The sequence below is a fragment of the Musca vetustissima genome, unplaced genomic scaffold (assembly GCF_032173495.1).
Source record: "Musca vetustissima isolate MV318-11 ecotype Yass unplaced genomic scaffold, APGP_CSIRO_Mvet_v1 utg1267, whole genome shotgun sequence".
NCBI classification, from domain to species: Eukaryota; Metazoa; Arthropoda; class Insecta; order Diptera; family Muscidae; genus Musca; species Musca vetustissima.
The window spans coordinates 16,413-38,291 of NW_026887358.1; the positions used below are offsets into that span (position 1 = coordinate 16,413).

The 21,879-nt window shown below is 35.9% G+C and overlaps 1 protein-coding gene across 1 annotated transcript in view; it reads left to right on the forward strand.

The window, feature by feature from the left end:
* Positions 1 to 21,879, forward strand: part of LOC133334934 (axotactin) — a gene marked incomplete at both ends in the record, with an annotated part of 83,254 nt that overhangs the window by 16,406 nt on the left and 44,969 nt on the right. Inside the window, one exon of the mRNA XM_061543245.1 lies at positions 15,869 to 16,734. Coding sequence (XP_061399229.1) covers positions 15,869 to 16,734 — 866 coding nt within the window. The remainder of the gene's footprint in view (positions 1 to 15,868; positions 16,735 to 21,879) is intronic.

The window sequence follows — 21,879 nt, forward strand, 5'->3', positions numbered from 1 at the left end:
TAACACTCACCGATAAACTGATCAAGAAAAATGTGAGCAATCTGAAGAAGTGCAGCACCGATGATGTCCTGGCCATAAGTCGCAACATTGTCTTCCAATCGAAACTGAAACAACAAATACAACGGGCAAATCAAACAAAACGCTTGGCCACCAAGTTGGGACATTGAAGGACAGAAGGTGTAACTGGATAATGGCATGCATTGGATCGTGGATCAAAATGAAATAAAAAAACATTAATTTAAGTGGAATTTAATTCGTTTAGTTTTAAGAAAATATTGTTTATTTTAAATAAAACAATATACGAAATCTCATATGTATGTTTGTTATATGTTTGTTATTTATTAATATATTTTTTCGAAACTTTGGGTTGGACATTTATTATGTATTCTGGTGGGGGTATGGTTTACACCACCACATGTGCAATATTATCACTAGACCTCGGATTTTGCATATTTGCATATTTTTTAATAATGAAGATATCGAAATTCTGATTGGACACAAATTCGTTTCAAAGGATTTAGAATTATTTGAAGGGTTCATATTTTTTAATTTTTTGCATATTTGCATATTTTGCATATGCACGAGATATGCAAAAAATATGCAAAATATGCAAAAAATATGCAAAATATGCAAAAAATATGCAAAATATGCAAAATATATGCAAAATATGCAAAAAATATGCAAAATATGCAAAATATATGCAAAATATGCAAAAAATATGCAAAATATGCTAGGTCGATATGCAATAAATATGCAAAATATATGCATAAAATATGCAAAATATAGGCAACATATGCAAAAATATGCAAAATATATGCTAAAATATGCAAAAATATGCAAAATATGCAAACATATGCAAAATATGCAAACATATGCAAAATATGCAAAATATATGCACAATATGCAAACATATGCAAAATATGCAAAAATATGCAAAATATGCAAAAATATGCAAAATATATGCAAAATATATGCAAAATATGCAAACATATGCAAACATATGCAAAATATATGCAAAACATATGCAAAATATGCTAGGTCGATATGCAATAAATATGCAAAATATATGCATAAAATATGCAAAATATAGGCCAAATATGCAAAAATATGCAAAATATATGCTAAAATATGCAAAATATGCAAAAAATATGCAAAATATGCAAAATATGCATATATATGCAAAATATGCAAACATATGCAAAATATGCAAACATATGCAAACATATGCAAAATATGCCAAATATGCAAAATATATGCAAAATATGCAAAATATATGCAAAATATGCTAGGTCGATATGCAATAAATATGCAAAATATATGCATAAAATATGCAAAATATATGCTAAAATATGCAAAAATATGCAAAATATGCAAAAAATATGCAAAATATGCAAAATATGCAAACATATGCAAACATATGCAAAATATGCAAAAATATGCAAAATATGCAAAATATATGCAAAATATGCAAACATATGCAAAATATGCAAACATATGCAAAATATGCAAACATATGCAAAATATTCAAAAATATGCAAAATATATGCAAAACATGCAAACATATGCAAAATATGCAAAATATATGCACAATATGCAAACATATGAAAATATGCAAAAATATACAAAAATATGCATAATATGCAAAATATGCAAAAAAATATGCACGGTGTGCTAGGTCGATATGCGAGAAATATGCAAAAAATATGAAAAATATTGGCAAAAATATGCAAAATATGAGCAACATATTTCACATATGCAATTATTTTAATCAAAAAAAAACAAAAAAAAGATTTTTCATGGTAGTTTTCGAATTTGTGTGCTTTCTTTATTTTTAACCTATAGAAATCTAATTTTGTATGTATGCGTTTCATGGTTCAACTGTTAGATTTTTGGGGCATTATGAAAAATTTGCTAAATATATGTATAAAACATGCAAACATATTTAACCGTTATATGGCGATATACAAAAACGTGGACCGATATATCCCATTTCCAATACCAAACATCCCAGGAGTAATAATAATATATGTGCAAACTTTCAAAGTTCTATCTTTAATAGTGCGACCTAGCATACCGTGCATATTTTGCATATTTTGCATATTTTTGCATATTTTGCATATGTTTGCATATTTTGCATATATTTTGCATATTTTGCATATTTTTGCATATTTTGCATATTTTTGCATATTTTGCATAGTTTTGCATATTTTTCATATTTTTGCATATTTTGCATATCGACAATGCATATTTTGTATATTTTTTGCATATATTTAACGCATATCGACCTAGCATACCGTGCATATTTTTTGCATATTTTGCATATTTTTGCATATTTTGCATATTTTTTGCATATTTTGCATATTTTTTGCATATTTTGCATATATTTTGCATATTTTGCATATTTTTTGCATATTTTGCATATTTTTTGCATATTTTGCATATTTTTTGCATATATTTTGCATATTTTTTGCATATATTTTGCATATTTTTTGCATATTTTTGCATATTTTGCATATGTTTGCATATTTTGCATATGTTTGCATATTTTTGCATATTTTGCATATGTTTGCATATTTTGCATATATTTTGCATATTTTGCATATTTTTGCATATTTTGCATATTTTTGCATATTTTGCATAGTTTTGCATATTTTTCATATTTTTGCATATTTTGCATATCGACAATGCATATTTTGTATATTTTTTGCATATATTTAACGCATATCGACCTAGCATACCGTGCATATTTTTTGCATATTTTGCATATTTTTGCATATTTTGCATATTTTTTGCATATTTTGCATATTTTTTGCATATTTTGCATATTTTGCATATTTTTTGCATATTTTGCATATTTTTTGCATATTTTGCATATTTTTTGCATATATTTTGCATATTTTTTGCATATATTTTGCATATTTTTTGCATATTTTTTGCATATTTTTGACATGACCCCAAATATCGATCAATTAAAGCATGAAACGCCTAAATACAAAATTTGAGTCCAATCGGACAAAGCATAAAAAATATGCAAAAATCCGAGGTCTAATTATCACATACACTCAACCCTGTATGTTGTCAATTGTGAGCTCTAGAGAAAGAAGAAATTTAAAATAAGTCATTTTTGTTTTTGTTTTCTTCGCACGCTCTGCGCCAGTTAATTCCCTCGCATCGAATATTTAGTAAGTGGGTCTGGCTGTTGTCGCCCAGGACTTTCAACAGACAGAAAATGAGACGAGACCTTGTGAAAGTATTAATGAAATTCATATTTTTCTCCAAGACAATTTTTTATACACTCAAATATAAGCCGGACTAGGGTGTAAACACTATGATAAGTGCCTAACCGAAGTATTGGCTTAATCTCAATGGATCAAATCCGTTACGAACAATTTGGAGAAGATTTACAAATGTGCGCCCGTTCGTCTGTGTGGTCGGCTGATTTGCGGGATAACTCTCGCAGGGAGTAACCAATTCCATTCAAACTTTGCACATCATAATATTTCTTGCAAACTTAGTTCAAGTTCAAAGTTGAGGTGTGTAGGTGCACTCCTTCTGGTATCTCCCCACAATTTTATAATATCATGTTAACGGACTATCCGATTTGAACCAAACTTTGATTAACTCCGAAGATGGGACACATTAGTTTACTCCTTCTGGTACTTCCAATATTTTTATACCCTACACAACTATGTTGTCGGGGTATTATAGCTTTGTGCAGCCCCAAGCGTTTGTAACACCACATTTATGGACAAATCTTGACGAAAATTTGCATGTTTGATACGTTCTGGCCAATGAAGACCCCTATTGTTTTTGGTAATGATGCGTTTATATTTAGGGGATGAAATGGACCAAATACTTAATTATTTTTCGGTTTTTCTGGTCGCTCCAGAGGCCGCAGTTATGGTCCGAACATCGCGAAATTTTACATGGAGAGTGGGATCGGGCCAAAGAATAACCATGCCTGATTTGATAAAGATTGGTCAATATTTAACGGGCCAAATGGACCCTGACTTTTGTGTTAAAATGGACAAGTATGGACAAGAAAATATATCAGTGTAAGAAAGAAGTGCAGTTGGCCTCTAATGGGGCAAGAAGGTAAACCTGTCTTGATATATTGCCCAGGGTCGGAATAAAAATCCACAGAAAGTAAGAGTTCCGTGGTAATTGTGTAGGGTATCGTATGGTCGGCCCCGTCCGACTATACTGCTCCGCATACTGGTTTAAGCTTGTAAATTTATTTTGAACCGTATTAAATAACCAATATTATCAACATTAAATCCGAAACATCTTTGATAAAAACATATACCTCATATAAAGCGATTAATACAACCTGTGTGTAATTCCGAAATCTTCCGCAATGAGAAAATGGGACAAGACGTTTACATGAGTGTCATGTCAAAATATGTCCTGATTAAGAAGCCAATATGCAAAATTACAGCTACATCGTTTGGAAAATGTGCCTAGGAATATTAGTAAAATGAGGCGGCAATGTTTATTTGGGGGCTATGTCAAAATATAGACCTATATTCAATCTTTTCAGCAAATATATGATTCTCTCTTCTTGAAATCCGAATGTTAAATTATGTTTCTAAAACTTAAAAATTATGGAAAATAGTGGTCCGTACCAATACGTGGACCTGTCGTAAAATTGTTTTGCATAGATATTTTTTTGACTTCAAAAAACGCAGAAGGGGGCTTTACCGAAGTGTCCTGTAGGCCTATTTTGTACCTTTTAATTCGACATGGTTTACATTTATTTTGTTATTGTAAAAATAACGAAACCAATGAGATTGTTGTAAAATAAACAATATCGAATGTTGTTAAAAGGTTACAGAATAGGCCTACTGGAGTAGTAGCTATCTACATGAAAATATAGGTGGGAAAATCAGTCTAACAAATTGCATTGTTCCAATTTATTATATAGCCCCCCAAATTTGCGGATTTTAGGTATTTAGGAACAAATGCTCAACCTAATTGGCTGTATTTTGGGGATTCAATATTAGGCAACGTTCAGGAGTAGCCCTCGTAATTTAGTTTATATTTTTATACCCTTCACCACACTGTGGTACAGGGTATTACGTCTTTGTGCATATGTTTGTAACAGGCAAACGGAATCGAGATAGGCCCATGGTTCCTTTTGAGAATATGCATAGAATCACTTTCTGAGTCGATTTATGCATGTCCGTCCGTCTGTTGATGTTACATTGTAAACAAAGCACAGGTCGCATTTATCATCCGATTTGGATGAAATTTGGCACAGCTCATTTCTTTGGCCCAAGGACGAGCCCTACTGAAATTGGGAAAAATCCGTTCTGATTTAGATATAGCTCCCATATATATTTTCGACCGACTTTAGGTAAATAGTACACCAAAGTCCCAAAATATCCTTCGATTTGCACGAAATTGGGCACAGCGTACTGAATTAAGTCTAGAACGATGTGTGTTAAATTTCGTGAAAATCGGTTCTGATTTTTATATAGCTCCCATATATTTTCGTCGGATTTTAGGTCAATAGTGCACCAAAGTCCCTATATATCATTCGGTTTGCACGAAATTTGACATGGCGTACTGAATTAAGTCTAGAATAATGTGTGTGAAATTTCGTGAAAATCGGTTAAGATTTAAATATAGCTCCCATATATATTTTTTTCCGATTTTAGATAAATAGTACACCAAAGTCCCTATATATCCTTCAATTTGCACGAAAATTTGCACAGCGTACTGAATTAAATCTAGAAAGATGCGTTTTAAATTTCGTGGAAATCGGTTTAGATTTAGATATTGCTCCCATATATATTTTCGTCCGGTTTTAGGTAAATAGTGCACCAAAGTCCCTATGTATCCTTCGATTTGCACGAAATTTTGCACAGCTTAGTGAATTAAGCCTAGAACGATGTGTGTAAAATTTCGTGAAAATCGGTTCAGATTTAGATATAGGTCCCAAATATATTTTCGTCCGATTTTAGGTAAATAGTGCACCAACGTCCCTACATATCCTTCGATTTGCACGAAATTTGGCACAGCGTACTGAATTAAGTCTAGAACTATGTGTGTAAAATTTCGTGAAAATCGATTGTGATTTAGGTATAGCTCCCATATATATTTTCGACCGATTTTAGGTAAATAGTACACCAAAGTCCCAAAATATTCTTCGATTTGCACGAAATTTGGCACAGCGTACTGAAATAAGTCTAGAACGATGTGTGTTAAATTTCGTGAAAATCAGTTCAGATTTAGATATAGCTTCCATATATATTTTCATCCGATTTTAAGTAAATAGTGCAGAAAAGTCCATATATATCCTTCGATTTGCACGAAATTTTGCACAGCGTACTGAATTAAGTCTAGAACGATGTGTGTTAAATTTCGTGAAAATCGGTTTAGATTTAGATATAGCTCCCATATATACTTTGGTCCGATTTTATAAAAATGGTGCACCAAAGTCCCTATAAGTCTATCCATTTGCACGAAATTTTTATTTATAAGTAAATGAAAAAGTCAAAATGTGGCTGAATATACTAAGAAGCAACTCTATATCTGACCAAAATTTAGTATATCAACTATAGTAATAGTATCAAATAGTAATGGTCCATATAATGGAACATCCTATCTTCGATATTTTGAAATTGTAGGCAGAGATCCACCCTTTTTACCGATATAAATATTCCAAACTCAAGTACTGCAACGTAGTTTAGCCCCTAACATGGAACTATGCTACCACCTTTGGCGGATGGCGTTGCATTAAATGTTCAACTTCTCATATATTATTTGCTTAGACCTCATTCAAAAACACACAAATTTTGGTTGTTTTCAATTTTGTTCTTGTTTTATTTCAAATAAACAATGATAACTTAAAATAAATCGAATTAAATTCTACTTAAATTAATTATTTCCGATGCGGAATAGGCCTCCAAAAATCCGTTACTTTTCAACTTTGTTTCAAAGATAAGCAAATCATTCCATCCAAGATCAGATCAAATCCTTTCTCCAGTATCGCCTTATGTCCATCAATGTCCCAGTTTGGTGGCCAAACGTTTCGTTTGATTCGCTCGTTGTATTTGTTGTTTCAGTTTCGATTGGAAGACAATGTTGCGACTTATGGCCAGGACATCATCGGTGCTGCACTTCTTTAGATTGCCCACATTTTTCTTGATCAGTTTATCGGTGAGTGTTAGCTTTGTGCGATTCAGACGCATCGATGACGTATCCGCTTGGCGTAATTGTTCGCGGTACATAAAGAGGACGTAAGTGATGGATTTATCTTCCATGGTGATTCCTTGTGATGTTTACTTTGGAGAGATTTTAAAACGAATGATATTTCACTTGAGATGTGTCACTAGTTTATATACTAAAATGTTAGTACAGGTATTTTGTACTAAATTTTAGTCATAGCTACTAGGTATTTTGAAGACCGCCATATAACACTGTTTGTGATCCCATTCTTTACCTCAATAAGGGCAAGGTCATTCTTAAATATTTTGGTGAGTGTGTGTGTTTTTGTACATAAACAAATAATATGCCACTTTGACTAACCACTAAATTTAGTTGTTTTTACTAAATATTTATTTTACCTGTTTGAAAAAACCAATAACAAAAAATATTGTCTTTTTTGGGGGGAAATACCCAAAAAAGGTAATATTTGCCAAAACCTATTTGGTTTATGGTTTTGTGTGTTTTTGTTTTTTATGGCCAGCTACCTGTGTGGCATTTTGCTCTAGAATATGTAAATATTATTATTTAGTTAGTGTAACTAAATTTTAATTAGTGAATATAACCAACCATTCATGCAAGTGTGGTTGTGCGGTTACACATTTATAGCATAACTTGGTGACTAGCGCAAGGTGTATGTGTAACCTGATAATTTACCATATTATACCCTTCACCACACTGTGGTACAGGGTAGTATGTCTTTGTGCATATGTTTGTAACAGGCAAAAGGAAACGAGATAGACACATGGTTCCTTTTGAGAATATGCATAGAATCACTTTTTGAGTCGATTTACGTATGTCCGTCTGTCCATGTTAAATTGTAAACAAAGTATAGGTCGCATTTATGATCCGAATTGGATGAAATGTGGCATAGGTCACTTATTTGGCCCAAGGACGAACCCTATTAAAATTGAGAAAAATCGGCACAGATTTATATATAGCTCCCATATATTTTCGTCCGATTTAAGATAAATGGGGCACAAAAGTCGCTATATAACTTTCGATTTGAACGAAATTTGGCACAGAGTTCTGAATTAGGTCCAGAGGGATGTGTGCCAAGTTTCGAAAAAATCGGTTCAGATTTAGATATAGCTCCCATATTTAGTTTCGTCCGATTTAAGGTAAATGGCGCACCAACGTCCCTATATATCGTTCGATTTTTTACGAAATTTAGCATAGAGTACTGAATTAGGTCCAGAGGGATGTGTGCCAAGTTTCGAGAAAATCGGTTCAGATTTAGATATAGCTCCCATATATAGTTTCGTCCGATTTAAGGTAAATGTCGCACCAAAGTCCCTATATATAATTCGATTTGCACGAAATTTGGCACAGAATTAGGTCCAGAGGGATGTGTGCCAAGTTTCGAGAAAATCGGTTCAGATTTAGATATAGCTCCCATATATAGTTTCGTCCGATTTAAGGTAAATGGCGCACCAAATTGCACGAAATTTGGCATAGACTACTGAATTAGGTCCAGAGGGATGTGTGCCAAGTTTCGAGAAAATCGGTTCAGATTTTAGATATAGCTCCCATAGATTAGATATAGCTCCCATATATAGTTTCGTCCGATTTAAGGTAAATGGCGCACCAATGTCCCTATATATCATTCGATTTGCACGAAATTTGGCACAGCGTACTGAATTAGATCTAGAAAAATATGTGTTAAGTTTCCTGAAAATTGGTCCAGATTTAGATATAGCTCACATATATATTTTCGTCCGATTTTATGTAAATGGTGTACCAAAGTCCCTCTATATCATTCGATTTGCTTTTGCAAATTTGGCACAGTGTACTGAATTAGGTCTAGAATGATGTGTGTTAAGTTTCGTGAAAATAGGTTCAGATTTAGATATAGCTCCTATATACCTTTTCTTCCGATTTTACGTAAATTGTGTACTGAAGACCCAAAGTTTGTCCGATTGCCACGCTATTTTGTACAATGAACTGTAGTTAATATAAGGCAATCTCTGACAAGTATCATTGAAATCGGTTCATATATATATATATATATATAAATTGATGTACATAATTTTGTCCAATAGTAAAAAGCAACCCTATATCTGATCAAATGAAAAATTTAGTATATGTTGCAGAATGACATGTTTATGGATCCATTTTCGTGTCTGTTAGGATTCATCTGTTGAATATATCCAAAGTGGTGAAGGGTATCATATAGTCGGCCTCGTCCGACTTTACTACTTTCCTTATTGATTTTGGTCTGCTTTAGTTTTACACAAATATAAAGCAAACCAGTGAGCGGAGCAGTATAGTCGGACGGGGCCGACCATACGATACCCTACACAACTACCACGGAACTCAAATTTTCTGCGGATGTTTATTCCGAGACTGGGCAATATTTCGTGATATTTGCACCCTCTTGCCCGATTAGAGGTAAACAGCACCTCTACTTCACACTGACATATTTTCCGAATATTACGAGTATTCAGTACAGCTATTGTCCAGATTCCCTTCACCGTGGGTTGTGTTGTGATGTTCGGCTTTCATTTGAGGTCTATAGATCGACTCGAAAATAACACAAAAATTATGTTTTCGGTCCACTTCATTCCAAAATTATTATCTGACCATCACCGAAAATTATAGGCGTTGTCCTTGACCATAACTGGAACCTCATGGAACATTTCAAAGCGATCAGCGCTATAGTTCCACTCTCCAGAGTGATAATGGGTTACTAAATAATATACGAATACGTAGATACCTGTAAATATTTAGGTGTAACTCCCACATCCGAGCACATACAACAATTAATTTAAAGGTCAACCACTCCTCTTGGATATTATATCAACTTCTCGGGTATATGTCCTTCAGGGGTAAATATTTACGCCATAGAATACAAATTTTGTCATTTTTCACACAAAAGTCAGGGTCCATTTGACCCGCTAAATATTGACCGATCTTTCTCCAAACTGGCATGCTTATTCTTTGGCCCGATCCGCTTCTCCATGCAAAATTTCACGATGTTCGGACCCTAAATATTAACCGATCTTTCCCAAAAACAATAGGGGTCTTCATTGGCCAGAACCCATCCTACATGCAAAATTTCGTGAAGATTGGTCCATAACTGTGGGCTGTATCGTGTTTACAAATTATAATGGACAGACGGACGGACGGACGGACGGACACACATGTCTAGATCGACTCAGCTAGTCGAGATATGACGATCGGTATACTTAAAGGTGAGTCTAGGACCAATATTTCGCGGCGTTACAAACTTTTGGGGCTGCACATAGCTATAATACTCTGACAACATAGTTGTGTAGGGTATAATAAAAGGCTATTCATGGGTTTCTTTTGAAAATTTGAATTATGTCCTTGGTTAAAAGAAGACATAAATGGCCTCAAGTAGTCGATCCCTCAAGTAAAGGACAAAAGTCGCACTGTGCCGACATTGTGATACCCTACACCAATTTGGGCCAAAGACATAAATTAATAAAGCTAGATATAACTCAGTCAGAAGTTATCAGTAAATGACTTTTGATCTGTTGTTATAACGGCAAACCATTTCTAGTCACAACAATTTCCCCACCACCCTCGTTCCATTTTCGAACGTTCCATTACAAAATTGAAATGCATCTGTGTGTGTGTATGTGACATTTGGTTTACCGGAAATATTCCTGTTATTATTAAGTTTTGTCGCAAATCAAATCAATCATTGGAGAAAAAAAAACACATTTGAATATTGTGATTGAATCTGCGACAAATGAATACTAAAATATTTTATTATTATGTTGAAAATCAAATCTCTCTCGCACACAGAGATGATAAATCAACGATTTAAATCACATTTTCAGATAATAATTTACGGTAGTGGCCCGTTTTTTTATACCCTCCAACATAGTATGGAGGGTATATTAATTTTGTTTTTCCGTTTGTAAGTCATCAAAATGATAATTTCCGAACCTATAAAGTATATATATTCTTGATTGGCATAAATTCTATTAGGCTATATCGGTCCACGTTTAGGCATAGCTCCTATATAAGGGTATTTTAGGGGTCTTGAGCGCGTTTTTCAATCGAATTCGCTGAAATTTTGTAAATTGGGTTCCTAATGGGTACCAAATTTCCAATTTTTTTCATCTCAAGCACCTGCCAATATACCTATGCTGGAGGGTAACCAAAGTTCAGCCCGATATCCAACAAACAGCAAAAAGATCTACAAATTTTAGATAGGTTTCAAATATCTAGGTAAAATAAAAACTACGACAGCATGAGTTTTGATAATTCCCCGTCCCATTACTTGATTAATTTAAGGGAACCCCACCCATTCCCGATTTTAATTTTTCAAGATTTTCAGTGGGCTGGTAAATCAATACCAATGCTTGTTAAGGTTTGTAACTTTGCACATATATATTTGAAGATTTAAAAGAGAAGAAAAATAATTTACAAAAACATTTTGTTATTGTTTTGTTGATGTTTTTTGTAATTAAAGAAAAGTCCTTATTTTTGATGGCGGGCATGACTCCTCACTGGAACATCGGAATCCGAAAATTCCAACGGTGTTAGAAAGGGTACATGTCTGGCTCTCGTATGAACTAGGATTATTGACATCGCTCCAAAATTAACAAAATGGCGGACCTTTAAAAAAATTTTAGAAAATCGCCTATTTTGACCAAAAACCAAGTTAAAAAATAAGGAAGATCTTCACCGATTGGCTTTATCCTAGTTCATACGATAGCTATACACTCACAGAGAAACGTATAAAAATTTTGAAACGATCGGATCATTAGTTTTTGAGTTATCGTGCCCGCCATTCGCAAAAGAGAAAGAGAAAAATCGCCTATTTTGACCAAAAACCAAGTTAAAAAATAAGGAAGATCTTCACCGATTGGCTTTATCCTAGTTCATACGATAGCTGTACACTCACAGAGAAACGTATAAAAATTTTGAAACGATCGGATCATTAGTTTTTGAGTTATCGTGCCCGCCATTCGCAAAAGAGAAAAACGCGTTTAAAGTTTGAGAAGCCCCTTAGCCGTCACCTGATGCTGACACAATAAATCGGCTATATTTTCAAGTGTTCTTGAGATTATCACTTGAAATTTTGTAGGGACATTCTTGAATTAGAGTAGATTCGAATTAAATAAAAAAAATTGACCCCGAGAATGGGGGGTCCCCTTAAAGTAAAAACGTTATCCGACCGTCTGTCTGTCCATGTTAAATTGTGAACAAAGTACAGGTCGCATTTATTATTCGAATTGGATGAAATTTGGCACAGCTCATTCATTTGGCCCAAGGACGAACCTTATTGAAATTGGAAAATATCGGTTCAGATTTAAATATAGCTCCCATATATATTTTCGTCCGATTTAAGGTAAATGGTGATCCAAAGTCCCTATATCGTTCGATTTGCACATAGATTCGAATTTGACATAGCGTACTGACTTAAGTCTAGAATGATGTACGTTAATTTTCCTGAAAATGCAGATTTTGATATATCTGCCACCTAAAATCGGACGAACATATATGTCCGATTTTCGGTAAATGGTGCACCAAACTCCTCCGATTGACACGAAATTTTGCTCAACGTATTCAATTGAGATTATATTGATTGCGCTTTTTTTGTAATGGGTGAAGATGCAGACATAGCTTCCATATATATTTCGAACGCGTGTCTGATTGATATTATCGAATAGTGTGTATCAAGTGTCGGGCTTAATGATCGAAGTTTTGCAATGAAAAGGGATGCCAAAATAATAAAAAAAGAACCCACCATTATGCGATGCGTTTCGCCGTTGGTTAAGGTCGTATATTGCTAACTTGTATTTATATCGCAGTTAATGCGAATTTGTATCTGCGAATTAAATTCAATTTTATCACGTTCCGATATTTGTCTTCACTCTAGAAACAGTCCCTTTCAAAGCTGATTTTTAGTTGGAAAGTTCGCTATACATTGAGAACCCAAAATACCAAAATACAGCCTATTCCGCTAAAAAATGTGCCCTACATATATAAAATACCGAAACTCTGTTATATGCGTCAACACAGAAACGTGGACCGATATATCCCACTTGCAATACCAAACATCGTAGGAGTATTAGCAATGTCTGTGCAATTTTCGCAGCTCATGATTTCAACAGCAGGAGGGACAGACAGGCATAAATATACATATAATTTTATACTGATCAAGAATATGTTCTATGGGGTATGTGAGGTCTTGTGAGAACCTGATCTATCAAATTGAAGCTGATTAGATTGAAAAAACGTGTCCAAAAACTTCAAAATACCGAATATTTGCGGTAACGGTTATATGGAAGCTACAACGATATATGGGCCAACATTGATAATTTTTGACTGACATGGGTAAATCAATAATTCTTTTATTCCGACCAACAATAAATATACTTTATAGGGTCTCAGGTTTATTTGATGTTTTGAGGTTTTGAAAACGGAATGACTAATTTAATATTCACTCCAGCTTGTGGGGAGAGTGGACTTTTAAAATACTTAAAATCAATCAGAAGTTTGCATGTATTTGCTAAGTTATGGTAAATGACTGCCGAAAATGATGGGCAACCTTTGTATGTTCTGTGAAGAAGATTATTAACCACCACGGTCCCGGAATGCCAAATTACAGCCGCATCGTAATTGGGCAATAACTTTGACTTAAATGGGCTAGAAAAATTAGGTTAAAACTGGTTCAGATGAGAATTGGCTCATAGCTCATATGGGAGCTACACCATATGAGCCATCAACCATTTCTCACCAACAGAATAAATGAGCCTTGCCAAATTTCGCCTCTATTTGATAGTAAATATGTACTTACTTACTTATCTGGCTTGTTACAGAACGGTTGTTCCATAAGCCGAGCTTAAGAAAGATTTCCAAGCGCGTCGGTCTTGTGCGCAAGTCCACCAGTTTGGAAGACCACGTTTCAAGATGTTGTTTTCTACTTGGTCTTTCCATCTAATTCGTGGCCTTCCCCTTCTACGGGAACCATCAGTAGGCTAATTTTTATATGCCTTTTGAGCTGGGGCATTTCCATTCATCCGCACAACATGGCCTAGCCACCGTAGTCGCTGCAGCTCAATACGACTGACTATGTCGATGTCCGCGTATAAATTGTAAAGCTCGTGGTTCATTCGACGCCGATATTCACCGTCGACGCAGATCGGCCCGTAGATCTTTCGGAGAATTTTTCTCTCAAACACCCCAAGAACTGTCTCATCTGCTTGCGCAAGTACCCATGCTTCTGATCCATATAATAGCACAGGTAGTATCAGCGTCTTGTAAAGTGTGAGTTTGGTCTGGCGGGAGGTGGCCTTGTTTCTAAACTGCTTACTTAGACCATAGTAGCATCTGTTGGCCATCACAATCCTTCTCCGAATTTTAAAACTGATGTCATTCGTTTTATTTATGGCGATACCAAGGTATATAATGTCTTTAACTACCTCGAAGCTGTAGTTCTCAAGTTCCACAATTGGTCCGAGTCTACTTGACGTCTTGCGCGTTGATACCATCAGCTTGGTCTTCTCGCCGTTTACTGCCAGACCCATCTTGGCAGACTCCTTTTCAATTTGTTCAAAGGTGGCTGTTACCGCTCGCAATGTTCGACCCATTATATCGATGTCATCGGCGTAGGCGAGTAACATGTGTTGTTTGGTGTACAGAGTGCCATTTCTGTTCACCTTTGCGTTTCGTATGACCTTTTCCAGTAGGATGTTAAAAAGATCACACGACAAACTGCCACCTTGCCTGACTCCTCGTTCGGTATTGAAGGGCTCCGATAGGTCCTTTCCTACTTTAACTGTCGACCTTGTGCCACTTAGAGTTATCCTGCATAGCCGTATTAATTTTGCGAGAATGCCGAACGCAGACATGGCTTTTAACACCTCTGAACGGATAGGGCTATCGAATGCGGCTTTATAGTCGACAAATAGGTGGTATGTGTCCATGTGTTTTTCGTGGGTCTTTTCTAGAATTTGGCGCAGAGTGAAAATCTGGTCAATGGTAAATATGTATGTATAATTTATAAATTGTAAATATGTCATGGACTCGGACGCCACTATTGTTCATTGTTAATTTCATTTATTTGCTCATCATTTCATAAATCAAAAAACTATACTAATATTGTTTCAATTTCTCTCTTCTTTTTTTGTTTACTTTTATGTAATTCGGAAATCTCAACACAAAATTTGCAATTTCAACAATTATGCGAAAACACACAAAATCCATCTGTCATGCGAATAATGATGATTTGACATTACCAACAACGACGGAATCTGTTTTGTGGAACGTCACCGGAATAATGTGTGTGTGTTTGTGCAAATGGAAAATGCCAACGGAACAACTGGACATCATAAAAACAAAAATATGGTACACGTGGCTGCTGTGCACTCATCTGTGTCATGCCTACGAACATGTTCCGTGCCTGTCGTCCGCATGTCTATGTCCACCGTCTGATGGACATATGGAATTGACTCGAACTCTTTTTGGACAAAACGGAAACGATAACACAAATTCATCTAAAAATAACACATAAACACACACGCACACACTCGCATACCCGTACACACATGCATATACACTCGCCGAACAACAACACCAACGGAAATGCAATTCAACAACGGAAATTGAAAATACCTATTCATGTTTGAATTGACGCGCCTCACCCCACCCCAACCTTTTGTGCGACTAACTGCAGATTCGTTTGGCAGCCGATAAACTCTGCTTTGACTTAGTACCCAATGTCCAGAACAATGTCACACTGGCCATTGTGGTCAAGATAAATCGGGCCACCTCTTGGCATTCCGTCGAACTAGACTATCGAGATGGCGAAATTAAATTTACCGTCGACTATCACCATCAGCGCACCGAAATGTACGGCCTGACCTTTAACATCGGTGACAAATTGATCATCGGCAGCAGTTTAAAGTCAGCCGCATCTGGTCTCGTCGGCTGCATACGAGACATCGAGATTAACGGTCATCTGATAGAGCCCCGTCACGTGGTCAAGACGGAACGGGTGGTGGGCGAAGTGGCGCTGGACAATTGCCAGTACATTGATCCGTGTAAACGGCCCAACACTTGTGAGCATGGCGGCAAGTGTTTCGTCAAGGATGACCGGGTGACTTGTGACTGCAAACACACCGGCTACATTGGCAAAAACTGTCATTTCACCAAGTACCGTAAAACCTGTGAGGAGCTGGCTCTGCTGGGCTATACCAAATCGGATGTCTATCTAATTGACATCGATGGCAATGGAGTCTTTCCGCCGGCCCATGTCAAATGTGACTTCCAGAGTTTGGAGAATGCAACGAAAACAATTGTCGAACACAACTTGCCCAGTCAAGTGGATGTGCGTTCGTCACGTGATTCGGACTTCAGCTTCAATATACGCTATCGTGAATTCTCACCGGAAATGTTGCAGGAATTGATCTCGCATTCGCTGTACTGTACACAATATATCAAATATGATTGCTATAAGGCACAGTTGGAATTGCATTCGGCAACGTGGTTTACTTCGTCGGCTAAAAATCATACTGTGGATTTTCTGGGCAATGTTAAAAGGTATGTACATAGCTAAGTGAGTGTATGTGTGTGTGTGTGCGTACGTGTAAATGGTAGTATGTAGTGTAAGCAATTTTGGGGTCAAACATGATTCAATCATGTCAAGTCACTAATTGAATTAATGAAGTTGCCGAATATTGAAATGGGGAAGGAGAGAAGGGTTTTAAATGTTGGAAAATGTTTCGATTCGAAATGGAAAAATATCGAAAAATTACTACGTTGTTTTCTAAAAGGTTTTTTATCCTCGGGCAAAACCAACTATGAAATTACCAATCGTTTCGGGTTCCGGAAATGGTAAACGTCGTTACAGAAAAATTTCGATATGCGTCCACTTTTAGGTATTTTGAAGAGTTATTTTCCAAATTAAGAGACTGTCATTTGGCCTTCCAGGTTTTTGGAGTGTGAAAACATCTTTGCAGCAAGATTTTAATTTTTATACCCTACACAACTATGTTGTCAGTACCGCCGCGAAATATTGGCCCTAGCCCCACCTTTAATTATACCGATCGTCATATCTCGACTAGCTGAGTCGATCTAGATATGTATATCCGTCCGTCCGTCCGTCTGTCTGTCCATTATAATTTGTAAACACGATACATTCAACAGTTATGGACCAATCTTGACGAAAATTTGCATGTATGATGGGTTCTGACCAATGAAGACCCCTATGTCTTTGGTAATGATGCGTTTATATTTAGGGGATGAAATGGACCAAATACTTAATTTTTGTCGGTTTTTCTGGTCGCTCCAGAGGCCGCAGTTATGGTCCGAACATCGCGAAATTTTACATGGAGTATGGGATCGGGCCAAAGAATATCCATGCCTGTTTTGATAAATATTGGTCAATATTTAGCGGGCCAAATGGACCCTAAATTTTGTGTGAAAAATTACAGAATTTGTATTCTGCGGCATATATTCCTGAAGAACATAGAGCCGATAAGTTGGCAGTATAACCAAGAGGAGTGGTTGACCTTTAAAATGACACCAATTATATTGTCGTATGTACTCGGATTTGGGAGACTCATTTATATGTTAACCGGTGCTTACGTATTCAGATATTATTTAGTAACCCACAACACAACCCACGGAGATGGGAATATGGACAAGAAAATATGTCAGTGTAAGGATGAGGTGCAGATGAGGGCCTCTAATCGGGCAAGAAGGTAAAACTATATCGATATATTGCCCAGGGTCGGAATAAAAATCCACAGAAAGTAAGAGTTCCGTGGTAGTTGTGTAGGGTATCGTATGGTCGGCCCCGTCCGACTATATTGCTACGCATACTATTTTTTTTTTTTTTTTGGCAATGCCCTGCCAATTTTCGTTCTGTTGAAGATTATTTGGCCTTTGGGACTCCTGGTGGATAACAGAAACTTCTTCTCAGAAAATATTCAATAGAGGTCCACGTTTTTATATAAATACAATAAATACCCAAAAAATTCCCCGATTTAGCCATGTCAGTCTTTCTATTTGTTGATCGTGATTTCAGAGCTCGCACGTACACACATATGATATTGCTATTAGTACTAGGATGTGTGGTATTGAAAATGAGTTATATCGGTTCGCTTTTTAAGGTAGTCCCCATAAACCGCTACATCCCTATAGTCCGTATTGTCAGGCTTTTGGCAAATTTTTCTACCTTATTGGTTGAAACTTTGCAATATTGGTCCACTTTTTAGGATAGCCCTATAGGGTGGATCAAAACTTCAAAGTATCGAATTAGAAGGATTGAATTTTATATTACCGATTCTCATTTAACACAGAAACACTCTACGAAAAATTTTCAATATTGATCCAGGTTTCAAGATAGACCCCCAAATAACAATATTTGGTATTTGGATTTTTTAATACGTCATCTGCGATTAGGCATTTAGGTTCACTAAATCGTCCTCCTATAAATTATCAATATTGGTGATAGGTCATAGTTTTTTTTCAAGCCTGTTATTATGCCCAACATTTTTTAGGTCGCATCAAAATTTTTTCGGATCTTCCCCTACTTTTTATACCCTTCACCACACTGTAGTACGGGCTATTATGTCTATGTGCATATGTTTGTAACAGGCAAAAGGAAAAGAGATAGACACATGGTTCCTTTTGAGAATATACATAGAATCAATTTCTGAGTCGTTTTATGCATGTCCGTCCGTCCGTCCATCCGTCCGTCCATGTATTTTTGTGAATAAACTGCAGGGCGTATTTGTGTTCTGATTGGGATAAAATTTGGCACAAATTTCTCATTTGGCCCAAGGACGAACCCAATTGAAATTGGAGAAAATCGGTTCAGATTTAGATATAGCTCCCAAATATACTATCCGATTTTATGTAAATGGTACACCGATCTCCCAATATTGGTCAGATTGACACAAAATTGTGCACAGAGTACTGAATTTGGTCTAGATAGATATATGCAAGTTTTGTTGAAATCGGTTCAGATTCAGATATATATATATATATTTGGGAGCTAATATATAGTGTCGCCCGATTTTATGTAAATGGTGCACCAAACTCCCAATATTTGCCCGATTGCGAAAAAATGTTGCATAGAGTACTGATTTATGCCTACAGAAATATGTGCCAAGTTTTTTTTTTTTTTTTTTTGAATCGGTTCAGATTTATATATAGCTCCCATATATAGTTTCGTTCGATTTTATGTAAATGGAGCACCAAAGAATCAAATTGAAGCCGCTTGGCACAAAATATATGAATACGAAGCTTTATTGGAATCGGTTGAGACTTAGATATAGCTCCCATATATAGTTTCCTCCGATTTTATTTAATTTAATGAAGATTGATATATGGGACATTTTGTAGAAATCGAGTCAGACTTAGATATAGCTCCATATGTATGTACCCAGAGTGGTGAAGGGTATCATATAGTCGGCCCAGTTCGACTTTTGAGCTTTCATTACTCGTTTTTCGTTTTTTGCGATTGACACGTGGAAGAAAAATTTAAATTTTGGTCATTTACAAAAAGAACAACAACAAAAAACAACATTTCAAACTAAATACAACACTAGGAATAACAAGAAGAAGAAAAGTTTGTAAAACATGTATTCAATGCTTGATTTACGTACCGTATCAGTTGACCATAAAGTCATGGTAAAATAAGAAGAAGCAAAAGAACATTTCTTTGGCACATTACAAATTTAAACTCCAATGACCATAACTAAATAAAGAAAATTCACATACTACTACTTGTGCATACATGAGTGAACAAAATTGTAGCATAACTACAAGTACTTAAATGGGAAGATAACTAATTCTCAAAAAGGAAGTCAATACCAATCAATCACCTGTTTGTTAAATAAAATTTAAATTATTTAAAAACCAGTGAGCGGAGCAGTATACTCGGACGGGGCCTACCATACACAAATTAAGTTTTCGGTTACACAAATTAACTTTTCGGTCGCACACAAATTAAGTTTTCGGTCCACTTCATCCCAAAATTATTATCTGATCATCACCGAAAATTATAGGCATGTCCTTGACCATAACGGGAACCTCACGGAACATTTCAAAGCGATCAGCGGTATATTTCACCCTCTAGTGTGGTAATGTGTTACTAAATAATATCTGAGTACGTAAGCACCTTTAAATATTTAAGAGTAACTCCCACATCCGAGTACACACGACAATAAAATTGATATCAATTTAAAGGTCAACCACTCCTCTTGGGTATACTATCAACTTCTTGGGTCTATGCCCTTCAGGGGTAAATCTATACGCTATAGGATACAATTTTTTAATTTTTCAACACAAAAGTCAGGGTCCATATGATCCCCTAAATATTGAGAGATTTTTATGAAAGCAGGCATGCTTATTCTTTGGCCCGATCCCCTTCTCCATGCAAAAATTCGCGGAGTTTGGTCATAACTGTGGCCTGTATAGTGTTTACAAATTATAATGGACAGATGGACGGACACACATGTCTAGATCGATTCAGCTAGTCGAGATATGACGATCGATATACTTAAAGGTGGGTCTAGGACCAATATTTCGCGGCGTTACAAAATCTTGGGGCTGCACAAGGCTATAATACCTTGACAACATAGTTATGTAGGTTATAATTATTGTTTATATTTATTATACCCTACACAACTATGTTGTCAGGGTATTATAGCTCTGTGCAGCCCCAAAAGTTTGTAACACCGCGAAATATTGGTCCTAGACCCACCTTTAAGTATACCGATCGTCATATCTCAACTAGCTGAGTCGATCTAGACATGTGTGTCCTTCCGTCCATCCGTCTGTCTACTATAATTTGTAAACACGATACAGGCCACAGTTATGGACCAATCTTCACGAAATTTTGCATGTAGGATGGGTTCTGGCCAATGAAGACCCCTATTGTTTTCGGCAAAGATAGAGTTATATTTAGGTGATGAAATGGACCAAATACTTAATTTTTGTCCATTTTTCTGGTCGCTCCAGAGGTCGCAATTATGGCCCGAACGTCGCGAAATTTTACACCGCGAAAGGGATCGGTCTAAAGAATAATCATGACTGTTCTGGTAAAGATCGGTCAATATTTAGCGGGTCAAATGGACCCTGGCTTTTGTGTGAAAAATTACAAAATTTGTATTCTATGGGGTATATATTTACTCCTGAAGGATATAGACCCGAGAAGTTGATACTAAATCCAAGAGGAGTGGTTAACCATTAAATTGATACCAATTATATCGTCGTATGTACTCAGATGTGGGAGTTGCACTTAAACATTTACAGGTGCTTACGTAATCAAATATTATTTAGTAACCCATTAACACACTAGTGGGCGGAAATATAGCGTTGATCGCTTTGAAATGTTGCATGAGGTTCCAGTTATGGTCAAGGCCTATATTTTCTGAAAATATGTCAGTGTCAGGAAGAACTGTTGATCTCTAATCGGGCAGAAATTTTGCCCAGGCTCGCAATAAAAATCCGCAGAAAGTTAGAGTCCCGTATTAGTTGTGTAGGGTATCGTATGGTTAGAGATGGGCAGTGGGTAAATACCCAAAGGGTAAATACCCGGTAAATTGGGTAAATACCCGGTAAATTGGGTAAATACCCATTTGTGGGTATTTACTATATTGAATCGGTAATACAACATCTTGCACCCTATTTCCGGGTTTCTGTTATCAAATCGATTTAGAATGAATAGTTTTA